At 37.6% G+C, this 19,478-nt stretch overlaps 2 protein-coding genes across 2 annotated transcripts; one reads left to right on the top strand and one right to left on the bottom strand.

Annotated features, from left to right (window-relative positions):
- Nucleotides 1-2,661: 2,661 nt before the first annotated feature.
- Nucleotides 2,662-8,304, bottom strand: LOC114263439 (uncharacterized). Its single transcript, XM_082890235.1, has 4 exons — nucleotides 8,211-8,304; nucleotides 6,188-6,550; nucleotides 5,837-6,053; nucleotides 2,662-3,130 (listed from the first exon to the last, which is right to left on the bottom strand). Exons 1-4 carry the CDS (start codon nucleotides 8,302-8,304, stop codon nucleotides 2,662-2,664), a joined length of 1,143 nt encoding a protein of 380 aa, XP_082746361.1.
- Nucleotides 8,305-10,215: 1,911 nt separating this feature from the next.
- Nucleotides 10,216-10,861, top strand: LOC145800543 (uncharacterized). Its single transcript, XM_082890234.1, has 2 exons — nucleotides 10,216-10,595; nucleotides 10,660-10,861. The coding sequence occupies exons 1-2, from the start codon at nucleotides 10,216-10,218 to the stop codon at nucleotides 10,859-10,861; spliced, it is 582 nt and encodes a 193-aa protein (XP_082746360.1).
- Nucleotides 10,862-19,478: the final 8,617 nt, after the last annotated feature.

Raw genomic sequence — 19,478 nt, 5'->3', positions numbered from 1 at the left:
GAAGGTCATAGGTTCAATTCCCCTTAGAGAGGTTGAATTAAGGGAGTGCAAGCACTTAGGTGCTTTGCCAGGGGTGGGAAGATTTTCTCCCACAGGTGCTAATCTAACAACTAACATTTGCCGATAAAAAAAAAAATGTTCCAAATTTTCTATGATAGTACAATTATGGTGGAATCCAAGCTAGAATCAATAGTGAAACATTAGAAGATATTTCTGAATCAGAAAATGGAGTTGTGTATGATGAATCTCAAGTGGATATTGTTTCAAGTTGGAATATTGCTGAAAACTTACCTAAGGCAACTTAGGTAGTCACCTAACTATTTTTTTTTTCTATATTGAAAAATCTAGAAATCCGCTAGATATTGATTTGTGATTATGTATCAATTTAAAGCAATAAAACAATCCCAATCAAACAATCAAGACAAATCGACACAACGATTTTAACATGGAAAAATCACAATTGGACACCTCCAATTGTGATAAAAAAAACCATGGGCAACAGCCACAAAATAATCCACTAAGAAGATATAAAGGAATTACACAGGTATACTCTCAATTACCTAGAGAATCCACGCCCAAATTGAACCAACCTCTATGTGCCTCTTCCAACCCCGTCTTCACCTCGGAATTGTCTTGACGATGAGCCACTCCGAAATCCACCAAAGTTTCAGGCTCGAATTCTTCAGAATCCACCGAAGAACAACTCTCTCTTTTGTGTAAAACAAGCAAATAATCCTTTGACGTATACTCTTTAATCCATGAGTTGAATATTCAATCAAAACATCAAAGAAAACTAGTAAAATATCCCCAATTATAAACCCTAGAACCTAAGAAGAAGATCTGGAGAAGTTATTCTAGATTTGGACTGAAACACGTATTTATAGAAAACTGTCCCGCAATCTCCGCTCGAGCGTCGGATTGGCCGCTCGAGCGTGAAAAGTTCTGCTCGAGCGGGAAAAAACAACATCCAGTATTTTTGCAACTCGATCCCCGTCATAATCAGCGAAGTGGCAATTTTGAAAGCATTAACATCACAAACTTCTTTGGAAGGCACAATTCGGGTTGGATTCGCATCTAAACACTCATAGCCTCACTGAAATAAAAAAGTGCGAAAATAAGTACAACTAAAAGGAGTTTTGACAAACAGGGTTGCCAAGAATAAAAACCTAACATATATTACTAGTACTTCTAAGATAAAAGTGATATTGAAACATTAGTTTATGCAATTTAATATGACATAGTTAAATTGATTCATTTAATCACAAGCTTCATTAGCTACTATGTATTATTTTATAGGATCTTCTTTCTTCATATTCTGATTGATATCACTATCTTTTGGGTTGTTATACAGGATCACTTCATTTTGATTATCTCTGAATTTATGTATATTCATGGAAATATGCACGAGAACAAGCTGCAATTAGAGCATCTTTGAGGGATGGCAACTTATGCACTCCATCAATAACTGCTGTAGCTATAGAAACTTTCGAGCCACACTAGAATATCTCAGGAAGCAAGTATGATAGGATTTAGTCGCCAAGGCTTGTATAAGTTCTTGATTCCTCATGATGCTTATATTTTGTTAATTGTAAATTGTATTTTGCAAATCAGTTCTTTCTTTGCAGATAAATTTCTAAGGATTGTTCGTGATACCATTCTTCATATGACAAGACATTAAATTAAATCAAAATTCATGGGGTTTGTCTTGATGTTTTTACCTATTATTTTTGGCGAATGTTAAAATATAATTTGTGAATATGTTATTTTGTGGTTAATGGTGATTGGGTATTAAATTGAATGGGAAAGTGAATTAATGTTGTATTTGTTACTTGACAGCTTTTCATATAATCGACTTACCTTTTGACCAATGTTCATTTGAATGGGAATGGGAGTTATTGTTGCATATTAGTGTTATTTTTCCACTTTATTACAATTATTGTTTTAGTTCAACCAAATAGAATTAGCACAATTTCAAAAAAATAATTAAAAAAATAAAGATATAATGGCGTTTTTCAAAACGCCACAATATGCCAATGGTTGGATTTTTTTTCTTTTTTTTTTAAAAAAAAAGAAAAAGAAAGAAGCTACGACGATGTTTTTGAAACGTCGCTAAAAATTATCGTGACGTCACTTTATCGTTATGTACCACATTTAGCGGCGCTTTTTAAAGCATCACATTACACTTTTTAAACACCTATAATAATTTAACAACGTTTCTAAAGTGCCATAATGCTACCATGGCTGTCGCGTCTTTGGCGTTTGATGCTAAGCGTCACAAAAATAATTGGCGGCGTTTTGGGCACCAATAACGGCATTTTTTAAATGCTGCTAAAAGTGAAATTTCTTGCCGTGTAGGTACCATACTCATTGCGACGAGCTACAAAGATATAACTACATGCAAACTCTAGAATAGAGATAGCAAAAATAAAAAATAAAAATTATAAAAGAAGGACCAAATACATAGTGACTATTTCTTGCAATTTGCTAAAACAAACACAGAACTACATAGAAAAATAAACGAAAAGCATCATGAAGCTTTTCTCTTCTAAGCAAATGCATAAATTGCATGGCCTAGCTCATTGTGCATAAAAAGAAATTGGCTGAGGTAAACATTCATCTTTGACACAGTTAAATTTGACCAAGTTTGATGGTTTAGAAGTATTAATAACGATGGACCTCATAGCTCAAAATGTTCATAATCGCTTGTATCTCCACCAGCAACAGTAGAACAGAGGCTGTGACAACTGAGATAGATCTCCACAGATTGCTAAAATATTTACGCCTCAAAGATGCCCAATGGCTTCTATAGTAGGCCTCCGCATCTCTGAATTTCTTAGAGAGGTAAAGATCTCTAATATTGAACTCAACATTTTCTCCTAATTTTTTGAAAAGATGAGCAACACGTAGATCATTGTAGGAGGAAATGGCGCTAATTCCATCATCACAAAGAAGTGTAACGTCTCCAGCTGAGTTGATGAGACAACTCATGAAGGCAATATATGCAGAAAAGCATGTATGGGTATGTTGGAGGCATTGTTTTAAGGCGGCACAATTGATGAAGGCAGTACTAGTGATGTGACAACCCTCACCACAATTTACTGATAAACCACTGATTACTGTTAAACTGAGACTGATTATGATAATTGATTGAATTAACTGAAATCACTAAACTGATCGATTGATTGTGCTAGTTTGAATGCATATCTATCTGTTGATTGTTAAATTATCTGTTTATGTTTTATGCTTTAAACTACAAATTGAAGGCCTTATCGGCGGCTGAATCTGAAATTGAATAGTGATATGTGTTAATCATAATTTATGTGATTTTATGATGTATTTAATTGAAATGTGATTTGGTATGATTTAATTAGATTAAATAAGGATAAATTGCAATTGTTAGCTTTATTACCAACATGCCATCCTAGTGGGCCACTACACCAAACATATTGAGACTTGATTACACTTAGACACACATTTGCTCAGCCATTTGTTTTCCTTGCTATAGCTGACTAGAGAGAGTGATAGGAGAGAGAGCTTGATTTCATCTCATATTTGCTTGGAGACTTGGAGAAATTGTAGGAAGATTGCAAGAATAGAACTTCCATACCTTAAATTGAAGACTTAGGTAAGGAATTCAACCTCTTAATTGTGTCTTTAAGTTGGTTCTTGCATGGTTCATGTCATATTGAAGAGCTAAGTCATGAATTGGTTCTAGCATGTTGAATTGTAGCTCAAATCATGCATGCATGTCTAAATTGTTGCATTTTGAGGTTGATTACATGGAATTTGGTACATGCATGTTCATATTATTGTTATAGTCCATGTTTTCATCTTGTTTTTGGAAGTTGAGACTCATTTGAGCAAGTAATTGAAGCTTTGAATTGGTTTAAACTCATGCATGTCATGTTTGAACTATGTTCATAAAAATTGGTTTGAAATTGGATTTAATTGAACTACCTTTGGGCTTTGATTTCTCAAATTGATCTTTGAAACATGTTATATTATGAGTTTTGAAGTGTTTTCCAGAAAATTAGCCCGAAAGGATCGAATTTGGTACATTAAAAGTTGATTTTGAGCTTGAGGTTCAAATATGGGAATTCCAGATTTTGGACTCACGCTCGAGCTGGGTGACTGGCGCTCGAGCATGAAATTCGTGCATCCAGCACTTAGTTGTGTTTGCAATCCGCTCGAGCGGGGTATTGGACGCTCGAGCGGGATCTTGTGTCTCACGTTCGAGCGGGTATAGAGCGCCTATCGAGCATGTTTTTCACACATCCAGCACTTTTGACTGTTTACAGTCTGCTCGAGCGGGGAAGTATACGCTCGAGCGGAACCCTTTTGTTGCATGTCCGCTCGAGCGGAGATAATCACGCTCGAGCGGGACCTCTGTTTTTTGAAAATTCCGAAAATGTTTTTAAAGCGCATCTTTTCATCCTCATTTCATTTTAGGCATTCCTAGGCCTAGTTTAAGGCATCTTAATGAGGATATTGATGTAGAACCACACCGAGGCAAATTAGGGATTAAGTTATTATTTTTCCCAATTGTGTAGCTTAGTGTGTGTTCAATCTGTAACTGTGTAGGGTTGGCATTCCGGAGACGCTCTAGCTTATCTGTAGCCCAGAACTCTGTGAGTAACAATGTTGTAAAGATATGTTCAATAATGATTATCTTCTGAACAACTGAACTGTACTGTTTTCTGAAATGATACTGTTACTGAATGAATGATGTCTTATTTGTGAACTATATTCGTGGCATCCATAGCAACCTACTGTTACTGTATTATACTGCTATTGTCACAGAGATCTCTATCGGTTTCCATGTTGGAACCACTACTGTTTACCGATATGATGGCCATCAACTGACTGTTTGGTCTATAAGGCCTACTGTACTGTTTTGCTATTGGATATACCACATATGACTATTATGGTTTCTGAATGACTGTTGGCATGAAATATGAGCCATAAACTGAATGACTGATATATTATTTAATTGACTGTTTCAAATATTGAAAGGACATTCATTCTTAACCTCTTTACACATATGTTATTCACTGGGCTTTAGCTCACTGCTCATATATCTATGTAGGTGTTCAGGCACCGGACCGTTGCTAGGGGCGTCAGGCAGGCTCTTGTTTTGTCAGCCAACCATTGTGCCTCACTGCGAGGTTCCAAGTGTGATCAAGCTTAGGTTGCATTAGGGGTGTCTTAGTTTCACCCAACTGTCACTGTTTTGTAATACTGTATAGACTGAATGTTACTGTACTGTACTGTTCTAATAGGGATTAAGTCCCTATCTTGAATGATTGTATATATTGTACATACTGTTTTGTTTCTGAATGTGAATCTATATGGAAAGTCTTTTTGTATACAGACTGTCACAGCTCAGTGGACATTGTCTATTTACTGTATTGGCTTTCGCCAGCCCCTGTACTCTGTATTACTGCATTACTGTGAAGCAGGGCTTCGGTAATCTCGGATTACTGGCCGGTTACAGTACTAAACCCATAGGGGCGGGTTTGGGTCGTGACAGGTGAAATCATTGATGGTTATAGGTTTGATTTCTAGCATCCCTTGGTTGAAATTTATCTCCAAGAAGCTATCAGTAGTGCTTTTGGCAGGGCTGAACTTGATCCCAGTAAGTCGGAGTTGTGTCACACATGGCATTGACCGATTACACAATGGGCTACTATATTCTTGTGATCCATGTGATGTGGAAGGAGAGTAAATAGATCCCAACATTGCTTTAAAATATCTTGAGGGTTGGTAGCTTTCATGAAACAAGTCGAGTAGATGATAGCGTTTCAAAATTTTTGCTCTTTCGAGTGAACTAAGAGACATTGGGAGGGCAACACGAAAGAATTTTAAAGCAAGCAAAGTAATATTGGTGGGGTTCTCATCTGAACGAAATTTTCTATGGGGGTCTTGATCACCATTGCCAATGGAGAAATCATATAGCTTCTGAAGAACGAATAAAGAAAGTTGGTTTTCAAGCTTAAGGAGGTCTCTCTTGAAGATTGGGATGTTGTCATTTTCACAACCTTGACTCTCGCAAACTTGATGTAAGAGCTCAACAATAAAGCAACCATCAAGTACCATCATATCAATGAAATCTTTGCTTGACATTGGAATGGGCTCTGAGTAACAACTTCTTGCCTCGCTCTCTAATCCTTTCATGGCCTTCATTAACTGGCGTAAATCGACCTCCATTGCCTCCGTTCGAGAAAGCAGGGAACAAAGATACTGGCATTTGAACTTTCAAATCTTTGGACTTGATTTTTGCCATGGTGATAAGGGCCTATTGACACCATTTCTGGGTCAATAGCAGCCTTGCTATTGATTTCTCTAAAGCTTTGAGGGGCTCTGAATATGCAAACAGAGCTCCTAGTTTCCGAGATTTGGATTCTGCTTCCACCAAAATCTTCCAGGCGCTTTTGCATGAGAGCAACAAATGCATCATTAATGGATTCCTCTGTTTCATTACTAGATCGAATTGACGATTCATTGTCCCTATCTAATTCTTGTATTGGAATGCAATGATGTTCTCCTCTTACTATAACACTAATCAAAAACAATAAAGTAAAATAAAATTGTTAATTTCATACGGTATCTTCAACTTGCGTGTAGCAAAAATAATAATAATAATAAAACATGTCACTGATGTGAAGGCTATAATTTTTGTTTAGAAAAAGGGATTGGATTGTCTCCAATTGGGCAGTCCAATTAGACCATCCACTCTGGCCCATTTAGGGCCCATTTTGGGTTCATATCGATAATCTAAACCATTCAATGTGTAGAACTCGTCGAGTATTTCATCCTTGCAAAAAATCACATTGATCGGATATCGATAGCCACTTGATCAGATTACACTTCTATCAACAAAATTTTTTTTTTTTTAAATCCTATATACCATTCATAGAAATGTGAACTGATCAAGTGGCTGTGGATATCTGATCAACGTGATTTTTTGATGGATGAAATACTTGACAAGTTCTACACATTAAACAGTTCGAATCGTCGATTTGGGCTCCGTGGTGGACCCATGAAGGTCCAATAGTACGGTTTAGTCTAATTAGGACCGGAGGCAAGCCTAGGCTCACAAAAAAATATAACTTTTATTACAAAGTGACATAACTTCGTTATTTGTAACTTTAAGACACCTTAACTTCATCATCCATTATTTTTACAACAAAATGACATAACATACTATAAATTCATAATTTTCATAATAAAATCATTACTTTTCTTACGATGTACACTTTTAAAATGCACACAAAGTTGGCTCTGAGTTATTCGGGACTCAAGGTGAAGTCTTGAAACTGGGCAATAAGTTAAGGTGCACACCTTGACTTCGTCACTCATAATTTTTACAACAAAATGAGATAATACACTACAAATATTTAAAACTTTTCTTATGATGTACGCTTTTAAAGTGCACATAAGGCTCGCCTTGAGTTATTCAGGACCGAAGGTGAAATCTTGAAATTTGACCCTTTGTACATAATTATAAATAAAATAAAAAGTGTTTAGACAAAATGATAACTATTTATGATTTTTTTTATATTTGTTAATATCCACACAAATTTTGCTTGCATATATATATGATCACCATAATTATATGAAAAAAGATTGGGAGTTCTAGAGGAAGAGCTCCAGAGAGTTCTAATGCTGTGTGGGTCTCACAATGATGTGATGTTTGTGGGGTAATGCTAGGGATATCAAATTTTTTACCAAATAAAAGACCAAATGTCTCACATGGGTGTGGGGTCCGCAATTTTGTAGACCCGACACCCATATGAGATATTTGATCATTTATTTGGTAAAAAATTTGGGGCCTAAATCATTTTCCGATGTTTGTATCTTGTTTTCTTTTTTTTTTTCATTGTCATGTCATTAGAGCTCTGTTCAAAGCTTCAAAATTAGGGAACGTATCATTTTTTATATACTAAATTTAGTTACGTTGATCAATGCATGAATAAATCATTACAATAACTAAAAAATATGGTTTTGTTTGAGGTAGGGGAAAAATATTGTCTTCTTGATATTGAATATTATAATTAAATATATCAAATAAAATTTGAACAACCACAACAAATTATTAATTAAATATTATTCATATCGTATTTTTAGATGCAAACTAATTAAGCATTCATAATTTTTAAAGGCCTCTTAGCTATCATATTTTCTTGCCCGGTGCAAGTTCTCTCTCTTGCCCTGTGCAAGTTTCTTTGCTCTTCTCGAGTAGAAGTCGGTGAGTTGTATGCGGTATGCAGAATCTTTCTCTGTGTCGCACCGATATGGAGGCATCGCTGGATGATCTGATTACCAAGATGGCTTTGACTGAAGATAAGGAGGAAGCGGTCGTGGTGGGCGATGACCATCTTAAACTAGTCGAAGAGAAATCCTGGCTCTGTTTGGTGGGAAAAGTCCTTACTACGAGACCGTTTAATTCAGATGCTTTGCGTACAACTATGGAATCCGTCGAAAGGGATGCGGACGAAGGTTATTAATAAGAACTTGTTCCTTTTTCAATTTAATCATATTATTGATAAACAGAGGGTGCTGCACAATGGTCCTTGGAGTTTTGACAAACATCTTATTCTACTCAAAGAAGTTATAGACTCGTGGCAACCGTCGCATATTGCTTTTTCAACAGCGGCATTTTGGGTGCAAGTGTATGATCTACCGCTTATTAGTATGACGAGAGAAGTTGGACAACTTATGGGGAATAGACTTGGGCAGTTCGTAGACATGGATTTTGAAGAGGGGGGAGTGGCATGGGTTCAAGCGCTTCGTATTCGTGTTGAAATCGATATCACAAAACCCTTCCGTCGAGGGATGACGGTGGCATTCCATGATCGGGACCCCGTGTGGGTGACGTTCAAATACAAGTCTCTCTAATTTCTGTTATTTTTGTGGCCGCTTGGGACATGGAGATAGGGAGTGTCCTGCTCGGATGCTTGGATGTGCAGGGGTTGAGGGGCTTGGAGATCAATACGGCGCGTGGCTATGAGCCAGCCCTCTTCACATGCATGCTAAACCCATGAAGGGCACTGGGGGTAGCACTGTGACTATTCCATTGGTAAAAAAAATTGGGGGTAGTTCATATTCTCTGGTGATGGGAGGGACGGCGCCGCGAAATGCTACTGTTGAGGCTCAATCGGAGTCTGAGCCAATGAGACCATTTGGAGAGATTTTGGGCAACATTCACGCCGATTTTAGAGAGGATACCTCTCCCAGTATGGATATTGTAACCCCTCCGGATTTAATGTCTTTCAAATGACCATTTACGTGGGAGATATCAGTGGTGAATGAAGCACGTGAGGGTGGTGTGTTGGGAGCGGTTTTGCACGATATGTGGGGTCCCAGTGCTCTCGAGGTGGCCTATCATCCAGTTGCAATGGATTGCTCTGTATTGGGTCTTTCTGGTGGCCCTATTCAGGAGACGTTGAACCAAACACAGAGTGGGCCTACACTAATATTGGGCCAAGATGGACTGAGGGTAGATAGGCCGGCCCAGGCTCTAATAAAGGCAACGAGTTCAGGCAATAAGGAGGGAAAAAAATGAAAGAAGATGGCTAGGGCTCTTGATCTAGTTCCTTTGAGCCCAGTTCTGCATTGGGGGGAGAAACGGCAGAGGGAGGAGACCAGAACGTGTGATGTTCATAACGGAAAACGTGTTGCGCTCACGGTTGATGACGATGACACTCCAACGGCGGTGGCTGCTGTGCAGCCCCGCAGAGCATCATGAGTTGCTTAGTGTGGAACTGCCGTGGGCTTGGGAACCCTCGGATAGTTCAAAATCTTCAGCTGTTGTTGAAGAATGAAGCTCCCAATTTGGTTTTTTTGATTGAGACCAAGTGTGTTAAGAGTCAGTTGGAAAAGCTTCGATGTCGGTTTGGTTTTGCTAGGGGGTTTTATGTGGATCGTAGGGGTTTTGCGGGTGGTCTGGCGTTATTTTGGCCCAAGGAACTTACGGTTACTATTCAGAGTTTTTCTCCTGGGCATATCGATTCGTTGGTATCTGGTATGGGATTGTTGGATTGGAGGTTCACGGGGTTCTATGGTAATCTGGTGTCGTCGTAGCGTACTGATTCATGGACCTTATTACGGCATCTATCGGCTCTTGGTCATGGTCCCTGGATGATCGCAGGGGATTTTAATAAGATTTTGTTTCAGCATGAGAAAGATGGGGTGAGCGCGCGTTGTCGTGTGTAAATGGAAGCTTTTAGATCGGCGGTGCAGGATTGTGAGTTGGTGGATTTGGGATTTTCGGGTCCCCAGTTTACATGGAGCAATAATCAAGCTTCTGGGCTCATACGGGAAAGGTTAGATAGGGCTTTCGGCAATTGTGATTGGGTCAATGGTTTTCCTACTGCAAGAGTGTTTTACTTGGTTGGGGCAAGTTCTGATCATGCTCCCATTTTGGTTGATGTTTTGGGCCAGCGAGCTCGGCAACGGTTCCAAGGGGGCCGGTCTCACATCTATCAGTTTGAAGCTATGTGGCTTTGGGATAGTCAGTGTGAAGCTAATATTTCGGAATGGTGGAGCCGATCTGGTAGGGATACGGTGGAGGCCTTGCGATCTTCCATTGATGGGTTAGGCTCACAGCTTATGAGCTAGAGTAAATCAGCTTTCAACAAAATTCCCAAACTAATACAGGATAAGGAGAAAGCTACAGAGGCTAGCTAATTTACCACACATGGATGCTTCAGAGGTATTGGAGAATGTAATGTTACGTCGAGATATTAATGAGCTCCTTGAGCGGGAGGAAATTTTCTGGTTCCAAAGAGCTCGTATAAATTGGATCAAGGATGGCGACCGCAATACTTCATTTTTCCATGCGAAAGCATCTCAGCGGTAGTCTAAAAAGCGAATAGATGGGATGGAAAACCCGGATGGGGTTTGGTGTTCAGAGCCTGCACAGGTGGAACAAATTGTGGTGGATTACTTTGAACAGTTGTTTACGGCGTCACAGCCTCGGGAGATGGACACTGTTTTAAACTCTCTTGACAGCCGGGTGTTGCCGGCCCATAATGAAGTTCTTTCCCAAATGTTTATGGCGGCGAAGGTTACTATGGCACTCAATCAGATGCATCCGACTAAAGCTCCGAGGCCTGATGGCAAACCGACTTTATTTTTTCAGCGTTTCTGGGATGTCGTAGGATCTCAAGTTACTCGCACAGTCCTTGCTATTCTGAATGGGGCTTAATCGGTAGGTGGTTTCAATGACACTTTTACTGTTCTTATTCCGAAGGTCAAGAGTCCTAAGAATATGACGGAATTTAGGCCTATTAGTTTGTGCAATGTGGTGTATAAGATTGTGAGTAATGTTTTGGCGAATAGATTAAAAAGGTTATTACCACTGATCATCTCTCCAACCCAAAGTGCTTTTGTGGGCAGACGCCTAATCACAGATAATGTATTGACTGCCTTTGAGTTATTCCATTATATGAAGAATAAACGACAAGGAAACAGGGGGCATTTTGCGCTGAAACTTGATATGAGTAAGGCTTACGACCGTTTTGAGTGTGACTTCTTAGCATGGATTCTGCAAACTATGGGTTTTGCTCCACATTTTCGGAGATTGATTATGGACTGTGTGCAGACGGTGTCATTTTTGGTTCTTCTGAATGGGAAGCCCACAAGATCTTTTCGTCCAAGTAGAGGTTTGCGACAAGGGTGCCCGTTGTCACCATATTTATTTGTGCTTTGTGCAGAGGGACTGTCATCACTTATAAGGCGGATGGAATTGAATGGGGCTCTCACTGGTATTTCGGTGTGTCGTGGTAGCCCGGTGGTCTCTCATTTGTTTTTTGCTGATGATAGCCTGCTTTTTGGCTCAGCCACTCATGCCGACGCAAACGTGGTGAAGAATATTCTTCAAGTTTATGAGCAGGCATCGGGCTAGAAAATTAATCTCATAAAATCGGCTATTACATTTAGTTCAAACGTTTCGGACGAGTTGTGGGATGAAATTCGTGGCATCTTGGGAGTTGGCATATTGGCCACATCTGGAAGTATTTGGGGTTGCCTTTTCTAGTCGGTAAATCTAAAAGAGATGTTTTCAATTTTGTGAAGGATCGGGTTTGGAAGCGAATTAATGGCTGGAAGGAGAAATTCCTTTTAGCAGCTGGGAGAGAGGTGTTGATTAAAGCAGTTGCCCAGGCTATCCCAACATATGTTATGGGTTGTTTTCAATTACCCGTTGGTTTGTGTATTGAACTTAATTCAATGATTAGTAATTTTTTGTGGGGTCAACGGGAGGACTCCCATAAGATCCATTGGAAGAACTGGAAATTTATGTGTGGGTCTAAGGGCCAAGGGGGAATGGGCTTCAGTAGTTTGCAAGCGTTTAATAAGGCTTTACTCGCCAAACAAGGATGGCGCATTGTGAAATATCCAGAGTCTATCATTGCGAGAATTTATAAGGCGAAGTAGTTTCCCAGGTCAAGTTTCTTGGGGGCTGCTCTTGGGACTAATCCTTCGTTTACATAGCGAAGTATTTGGCAGTCAAGGGAGTTGCTTAATACTGGGCTGAGATGACGGATAGGGGATGGTAGGAGGGTCAAAATCTGGGGGGATCAATGGCTTCCTCGGCTATATTCTTTTCGAGTGGTTTCTCCTCCGCCAACTGCAAAGCCATCCTTGACGATCAATACCTTGATTAATTGTGATCTGAAATGTTGGGATTTGGCTGGTGTAGGTCAGAGTTTGCTTCCATTGGATGCTGAGGTTATAGCAAGCATACCTATTTGTCCAAGTTTGCCGCCAGATGTGCAGGTCTGGCATTTTACTAAATTGGGAAATTTTTCGGTCAAATCTGCGTATCACCTTCAGATGGAGCTGGATTCAATACGAATTCAAGTGGGGAGTTCGGATAGTGGAGCATCAGGAGGGGGTGTGTGGTAGGGTATATGGAAGTTGAGGTTACCGAATAAAATTAAGATCTTTGCTTGGAAAGCTTGCAATAACATTTTGCCTGTTTGTGTGGTATTGAAAAATCGTAAGCTTTCTATTTCTAAGATCTGCAATTTGTGTGGACACACCGCAGAAGCTTTGATGCATTGTCTATGTTATTGTGAGGTCACAATAGAAGTGTGGCGAACAAGTTCGTTGGGATTTATTACTCAGCTGGGCAGATTTTCTTCTTTTCTGGATTGGCTGGTTGCGGTTAGGGTCCATGGTGATGAGGAAGTGTTTTGTTTGTTTGTTGCACTCTGTTGGGGTATCTGGACATCTCGGAATCAAGCAATATTTGCCGAAAAGGTTTCTAATGCAATGGCTATAGTTGGTTTTGTCTCGGAGCTAGTGGCAGAGTTTGGTACGTCACAAGGCTTGGTTCATGGTGCTAGACAGAGGCCTGCCGCAGGTTTATGGAAGGCTCCTTGCTCGGGATGGTGTAAAGTTAATTTCGATGGGGCGCGGTTTCGAGAGCTCCAATGTCTTGGGGTTGGGGTGATCGTCCGGGATGACCAAGGGAAGGTTATTGCTGCATGTTCGAAGCGTGTTCCAAGCTGGGCAAATGCTGATGCCGCGGAGGCATACGCCGCTTTATCGGCAGTGCAATTTGTGCGGGAGTTGGGTCTGATAGCTATTCATTTCGAAAAGGACTCTAGTTTGATTATCAAGGAGCTACAATCGGGGGTTGCTCCTTTATCACCTTTTGGGCACTTGATTTCAGAAATAACTAATGAGTTAAGCTCCTTTTCTCAGTATAAGCTTTCCCATGTTCGACGTGAGGGTAATTCCGCAGCGCACCGTCTTGCTCGCATGGCTATGCACTCTGCTGTTGCTCGAATTTTGATAGAGGCTTGTCTTCCTGCTATTGCTATGTTAGTTGCCAAGGAGGCCGCTGGCCCTTCTTAGTTTGTTTGGAGTTTTACTCCCTTCTAAAAAAATAAAATAAAATAAAAAAAAGGCCTCTTAGCTTAGATTGTGAATTTAACTTAGTTAAATGAAAGCCTTATTTTTTGGCCCACAAATACTATAAAAGGTAAATTATACTTTGCCCCCTTTATGCTTGGTTATTTTTTCACTTTAACCCTTCAAGTTTATTTTTTCTCACTTTAGCTCTTCATTTTTCAAATCTTCCAATTTATTTCAAAAGCTAATTTGTGTCCAAAGTTAAATAGAAAATGACAAGTTGACAACCACGTGACATATGAATATTCTATATAACTTACACCTCTGACACAAACTCAAATTCTAATATAATAATATATTTTTTAAGTTATGTGATAGTTAACATGGCATTTTCTGTCTAATTTTGAACAAAAATTAATTTTAGGAGTAAATTAAAAAAAATTAAAACATGAAGGACTAAAGTGGAAAAAAAAATTCAAGGGTTAAAGTGGGAAAATAACCAAACATAAAAGAGGTAAAGTATAATTTACCCATACTGTGTTAAAATTAGTTGGGGTTAAGGGTTACTCGAACCATACACGAAATTAGCAGATTAATATTGATCATTTTTCGACATGAATTCAATAATATGAATAATTAATTATACATTTTAATTTTATTTCTATTAAAAGGTGCTATGATATTTTTAGAATTTTTTATGTAACTCTATCTAACTAAATAAAAAAGTAGATAAAATATGAATTTTAGGGTAATAATTTTTTCATTTCAGATACATATTTTTTCTGGCAAAATCCACTTTACCCCTTGTGGCTTAGGCCATTTACACTTTACATTCCTATTATTTGGAAATAGTCACTTACCCTCCTTGTGGTTTTGAACTAAAGTACAACACTAATACTGTTAACGAAAAATGTAAAATGACCTTAATACCCTTCTACTTTTTTTTTCAATTTCCTTTCTATTTTCTCATTCCATCTCTTCTATTATTCAATTAATTTAATTTGATCAAATAATTTTTCTAATTTCTTAACTCCATTTCTAATTTAATCTCATATTACATTATAACAAAAATATAATGCATAAAATCATATAATAAAAAATATATACTATAAATATAAATATATTTTATATAGGGCAAACTTCATTTTAGCCCCTTGTGGTTTGGGCCATGTGCAGTTTACCCCCTAACTTTTGAAAATGAACACATAACCCCCACGTGGTTTGTGGACCAAAGTGCACCATCCACTTTTCCATCCAAATTAACTGACTGTGTAGTTCAAACACCCATGAAGAGAGTAAGCTACATTTTAAGACCAAAACACCCCTTGGACATCTTTAAATTTGCAAAGGCATGCCATGCTTCTTTCTCCTTCTCTCTCTACTATTTCTCTTTCTATTTCTTAACTCCAACTCACTGTACCACAACAACTTCTTCTCCCCTCACCAATCTTCCCTCTCTGCACCACCACGTACCTCATTTCCCTTCCAGTCACATGGCTATACCCACATCCCTCTTTATAACTCCATGGCCACTTCAAGGTAATAAGAAAAACAATAAAGCTTGGAAGAAAATGTTGGGTTTGCATCAATCAAAATTTTTAAAAGCTAAAAATTAATTTCCACGAACGAACGAGATCTATCTTTAGAAGAGACCTTAGGTTCTGTGTATATATTTACATTATATATGCATATATGAATGAAATTTGGTTTGTTGAGTGGTGATGGAAGGGAGAAAAAGTCTTCTACGTTGAAAAAGAATATATTCATATTCTGAGTTATTACATAGTCAATTTTCAATTAATGGATAAGCAAATTGTGCCAATATAATTTGATGCCCAGTGACGAAGTTTCTCTGTATTTTTTTTTTTTTTTGAGGAATAGTGACAGACCTCAGCTTACTGTGAATGATTTGAGGAATTTAGTATTTGGATTTAATTTGATTTGTAAAATATCGAATGATGGGATAATATATATGCATTTGCAGATTATACACATACATATATAGACAGATTATATATATATATATATATGCATTTACTGTTGATGAGTTGTGAGATAAGTGATTGCTTTTTGGTGTGGAGATGTGTGTGCCGCTTGGATTTCTTGTACAAGTTGGAATGAAATTTGTTAGAGTTGGTAGCATGGAAGGAAGAAGAAAGAAAATAGGTGTGTGTGTATGTATGTGTGTGTGTGTGTATTTGTAGGTTTAATTAAAAGAGAGAAGAAAGAAGATGGGGGCATAAAGGTCAATTTACACATTCTGTTAACAGAAGTTAGCGTGCATTTCGGTCCATAAACCACATTGGAGTGATGTGCTCATTTCTAAAGGTGAGGAAGGTAAACTGCATATAGCCCAAACCATAGGAGGCTAAAGTGAAGTTTGCTTTTTTATATACGTATATATATTTTGAAGCAAGTAAATAGTATATATATATATATAATAGCAATTTGGATTGGTCATGAGAAGAGGATTTGGAGAGGATAAGAAGGATGCGATTGTAAATGAAGGAGTTGTGGTAGAATTTAGGGATAGATGAGGGGCAAAATTGGAAGAATTCAAGGGCAAAGGTCGAGGAATTAAAGGATTTGAGGATTTCAGAGGCTTCAGAGAGGGATAGGGTTAGGGTTTGGAGGTAGTTGGAGAGTTCAAAGAAGGAGTCGAAGGTAGTGGTGGTGGTGATGGTGCTAGTGAAGGAGAGGATTTTGGTGATTTGCAGATGAGGTCGCGGCAGGGGAGAGTGTAGCATCTAGTGTCGATTTAGAGGTTGGGGAAGTCAACTTTGACGACGAAGGAGTGGCCGTTGTCTGCTTCGACGACGACGACGACTCTGCTACTGTATTTGGTGGCGAAGTGGCAATGGCGGCAGTGGCGATGGTGGTAGTGGCAACAGCAGTGGAGAGAAAGACGAAGGAGGTAGTGATGGTGGAGCTTAATTGTTGGTTTCTTCTGTGGTCTGGTGTATTTAAGTTGTAGGGGAGGTGACTGGTGGCAACGGGTAGTGGTACAGAGGTGGCTGGAGGTGGGAGAAGGTGGTTAGGGTTAGGATTTTCAGAGTTAGGGTTAGATTTTAGGAGAGAAGATGAAATTTTGGACAAATGTATCTTTTTACATTATATTTAAACTTCTAAATTAATTTTTGTCAATACTTACTCTATGTTAATTTAGATGACATAAATAATGACAGGGAGGTAAATTACAAAATAACTAAAATCACAAGGGGTAAGTAGTTATTTCCAAATAATAGGGGATAAAATGCAAATGGCCTAAACCACAGGAAAGTGAAGTAGATTTTGCTCCTTTTTTTTTTTTTTTTTTTGGTTACCTATTTTAGAGTCAATCTAGTTAAAAAGTATAATAATATGCTATAATTTTTTTTTTAAATTAAGACAATGCAATTGAATGAAATCAAATATTTTATGAATAATTTTGACATGAATCTGAATTAACATGACACAATTCCCAACCTTGGCCTCTAAATTTTGTTAAAATTTAAAGGTTCAAGGTGACCACGTTAATCGCCTCAACTCAGGACCGACTCTAAGTGCACATTATAGCATTAATCTTCTATGCATAACAAATTACATCAATTCTAATTAAATAACAAACGGGCGCTCATAGGCCACCAAATTTTTCTTAAGGGAAGGTTTTGAGTTACATTCTTAAGAATGAAATGGGAGACACTAGTTAAATAATTACAAGGATATGATAGAAATTCAACTCTACATATGTTAATCTAACGACTGAACATTGATTTTTCCTCACAAAAAAATATAAAAAAATAATATTAAATAATAATGAAAAAGGTGCCGATTAGAGAGAAGCAAATATTACCTCAATTTTCTTTTCCCTCTCCACTATCACTTCATGCATGAAACTCAAAGGTAGAGATGAGTGAGACCCCTCTTTCATGTTCATTGTTCAACTAGAAAAGCTTGTTATATAAAGGTTTTTTTTTTTTTCCCCTTCGCGTGCAAGTTGCCCCGATATTCACATAGAAGCTGAAAAGAAGTCATCGAGAAATCTCTTCATCACTCTTTGGAAATTATTTGATGAAATAAAGTATTTGAACCACTACAAGAAATGTCACTTTTGGCTACCAAAATATTAGTCGCCAAAAGTCAGAAATTTGGTCGCTGAAACAATTTAGCGACTAAAAGGTTTTGTTGCCAAGTTCGTCGCCTATACCCTGTCGGCGATAGTATTGGCAACTAAACTTTATTTGGTCGCCGAAAGTGTAACATTTGCCTACTAAACTTCTTTTGGTTGGAAAATGTTAGCTTTTCGCCCCTAAAACCAGTAGTCGCCGAATGTGACTTTTGGCTAACATTCGTGTGGTCGGGGAAGGTGTTACTTTTTGCTACGAAAGAATTAGTCACCGAAAGTTAACATTTGGCTACAAATCCGTACTTAGTCGGCAAACGTGACATTTCGGCCACTAATTTTTTAGTCACTAAAAGTTCTACATGAAAATTTTAACCAACTATTAGAGACTAAATATTTTGGTCACCAATAGAATACATTACTTTTTGCCACCAAATGTTTTAGTTGCCAAATGATACCCTTTTTTGTCCGTGACTAAAAAATTTAGTAGCCAATAGTTTCTTGCTCTCATTCTCAATTGTTTTAGCTACTAACTATTTAGTCACAAAAAAAAAATTTGGTTATGTTTTTGCTACTAAATTATTAGTCGCCAAAACATTTGATTACGTATTTGGCTACCAAAATATTTGGTGGCCAAATACTTTTTGTTTTGTTTTTTTTTTTAAAAAAAATTCTAAACAACCTGTATCTATTTTTAGTATAACCCGTATCCTGTATAACTAATATAATCCATCAACGCTAAATATATTATCAACCATTCAAACATTCAACAATGTGCACACATTTTAGCTCCAACCATCCAAAACATTAATATTGAATGTCCAATTCAATATATAATACAAATTCCATACGAACCACGTCTAATCCAACGTTAATAATTTCATTTCATACATAATACAGGACTAACCAAATTAATTAAGAAAAAGGACATATGTACCACAACCTAAATTAGCATATATGCTAATTTCTACCATGCCAAATTAGCTTATATTTACCACACCAAAAAAAGTAATTTGTACAAACCACTATATATACGGGCAAACGTATAAAAACAATGCCCTTCCGTACTTGTCAAAAAAAATCATATCCACATTTGTATGTCTAAAACCATCTACAAATAAAAAAAAAAAGTCAAAAGTTATGTTTATGGCAATTAAAGGGGCCACAGTCAACAAAAGCAGTAAACAATTTTCCCAAAATATAACCGTGCATAAACTAATAAGGAAAGAGTTAAATAAACTATAGTTTAAGATGGTAGTACCAAAATAGTTGCCCACGACATGGGCATTTCATGTTCTACCACATATAGATGAGAATTCTTTCCTGGATTTGATTGAAAAAAAATTCAAAAATATATAGATGATAATATAAAAAATTTCAAAAATATAAAAATTTCAAAGGTAATATTAGGGCATATACAATGTACTTATATATATATATATATGTATTTATATATAGATGATAATATTTTAATTTCAAAAATGCTTAATATCTCTCAAGTTGAACATAAGCA

The sequence above is a fragment of the Camellia sinensis genome, chromosome 10 (assembly GCF_055761805.1).
Source record: "Camellia sinensis isolate YWXY chromosome 10, ASM5576180v1, whole genome shotgun sequence".
NCBI classification, from domain to species: Eukaryota; Viridiplantae; Streptophyta; class Magnoliopsida; order Ericales; family Theaceae; genus Camellia; species Camellia sinensis.
The sequence above is the reverse complement of the archived record's forward strand: the minus strand, read 5'-3'. Positions and strand labels throughout refer to the sequence as shown.

Coding starts and splice junctions, on each gene's coding strand:
- LOC114263439 (XM_082890235.1), bottom strand. CDS start 8,304: ATGCCTCCATATCGGTGCGACACAGAGAAAGATTCTGCATACCGCATA. Junction 6,054..6,187: donor ATGGAGGTCGATTTACGCCA/GTTAATGAAGGC, acceptor TCTTACATCAAG/TTTGCGAGAGTCAAGGTTGT. Junction 3,131..5,836: donor TTTCGTGTTGCCCTCCCAAT/GTCTCTTAGTTC, acceptor TATCATAATCAG/TCTCAGTTTAACAGTAATCA.
- LOC145800543 (XM_082890234.1), top strand. CDS start 10,216: ATGGAAGCTTTTAGATCGGCGGTGCAGGATTGTGAGTTGGTGGATTTG. Junction 10,596..10,659: donor TTGCGATCTTCCATTGATGG/GTTAGGCTCACA, acceptor AAACTAATACAG/GATAAGGAGAAAGCTACAGA.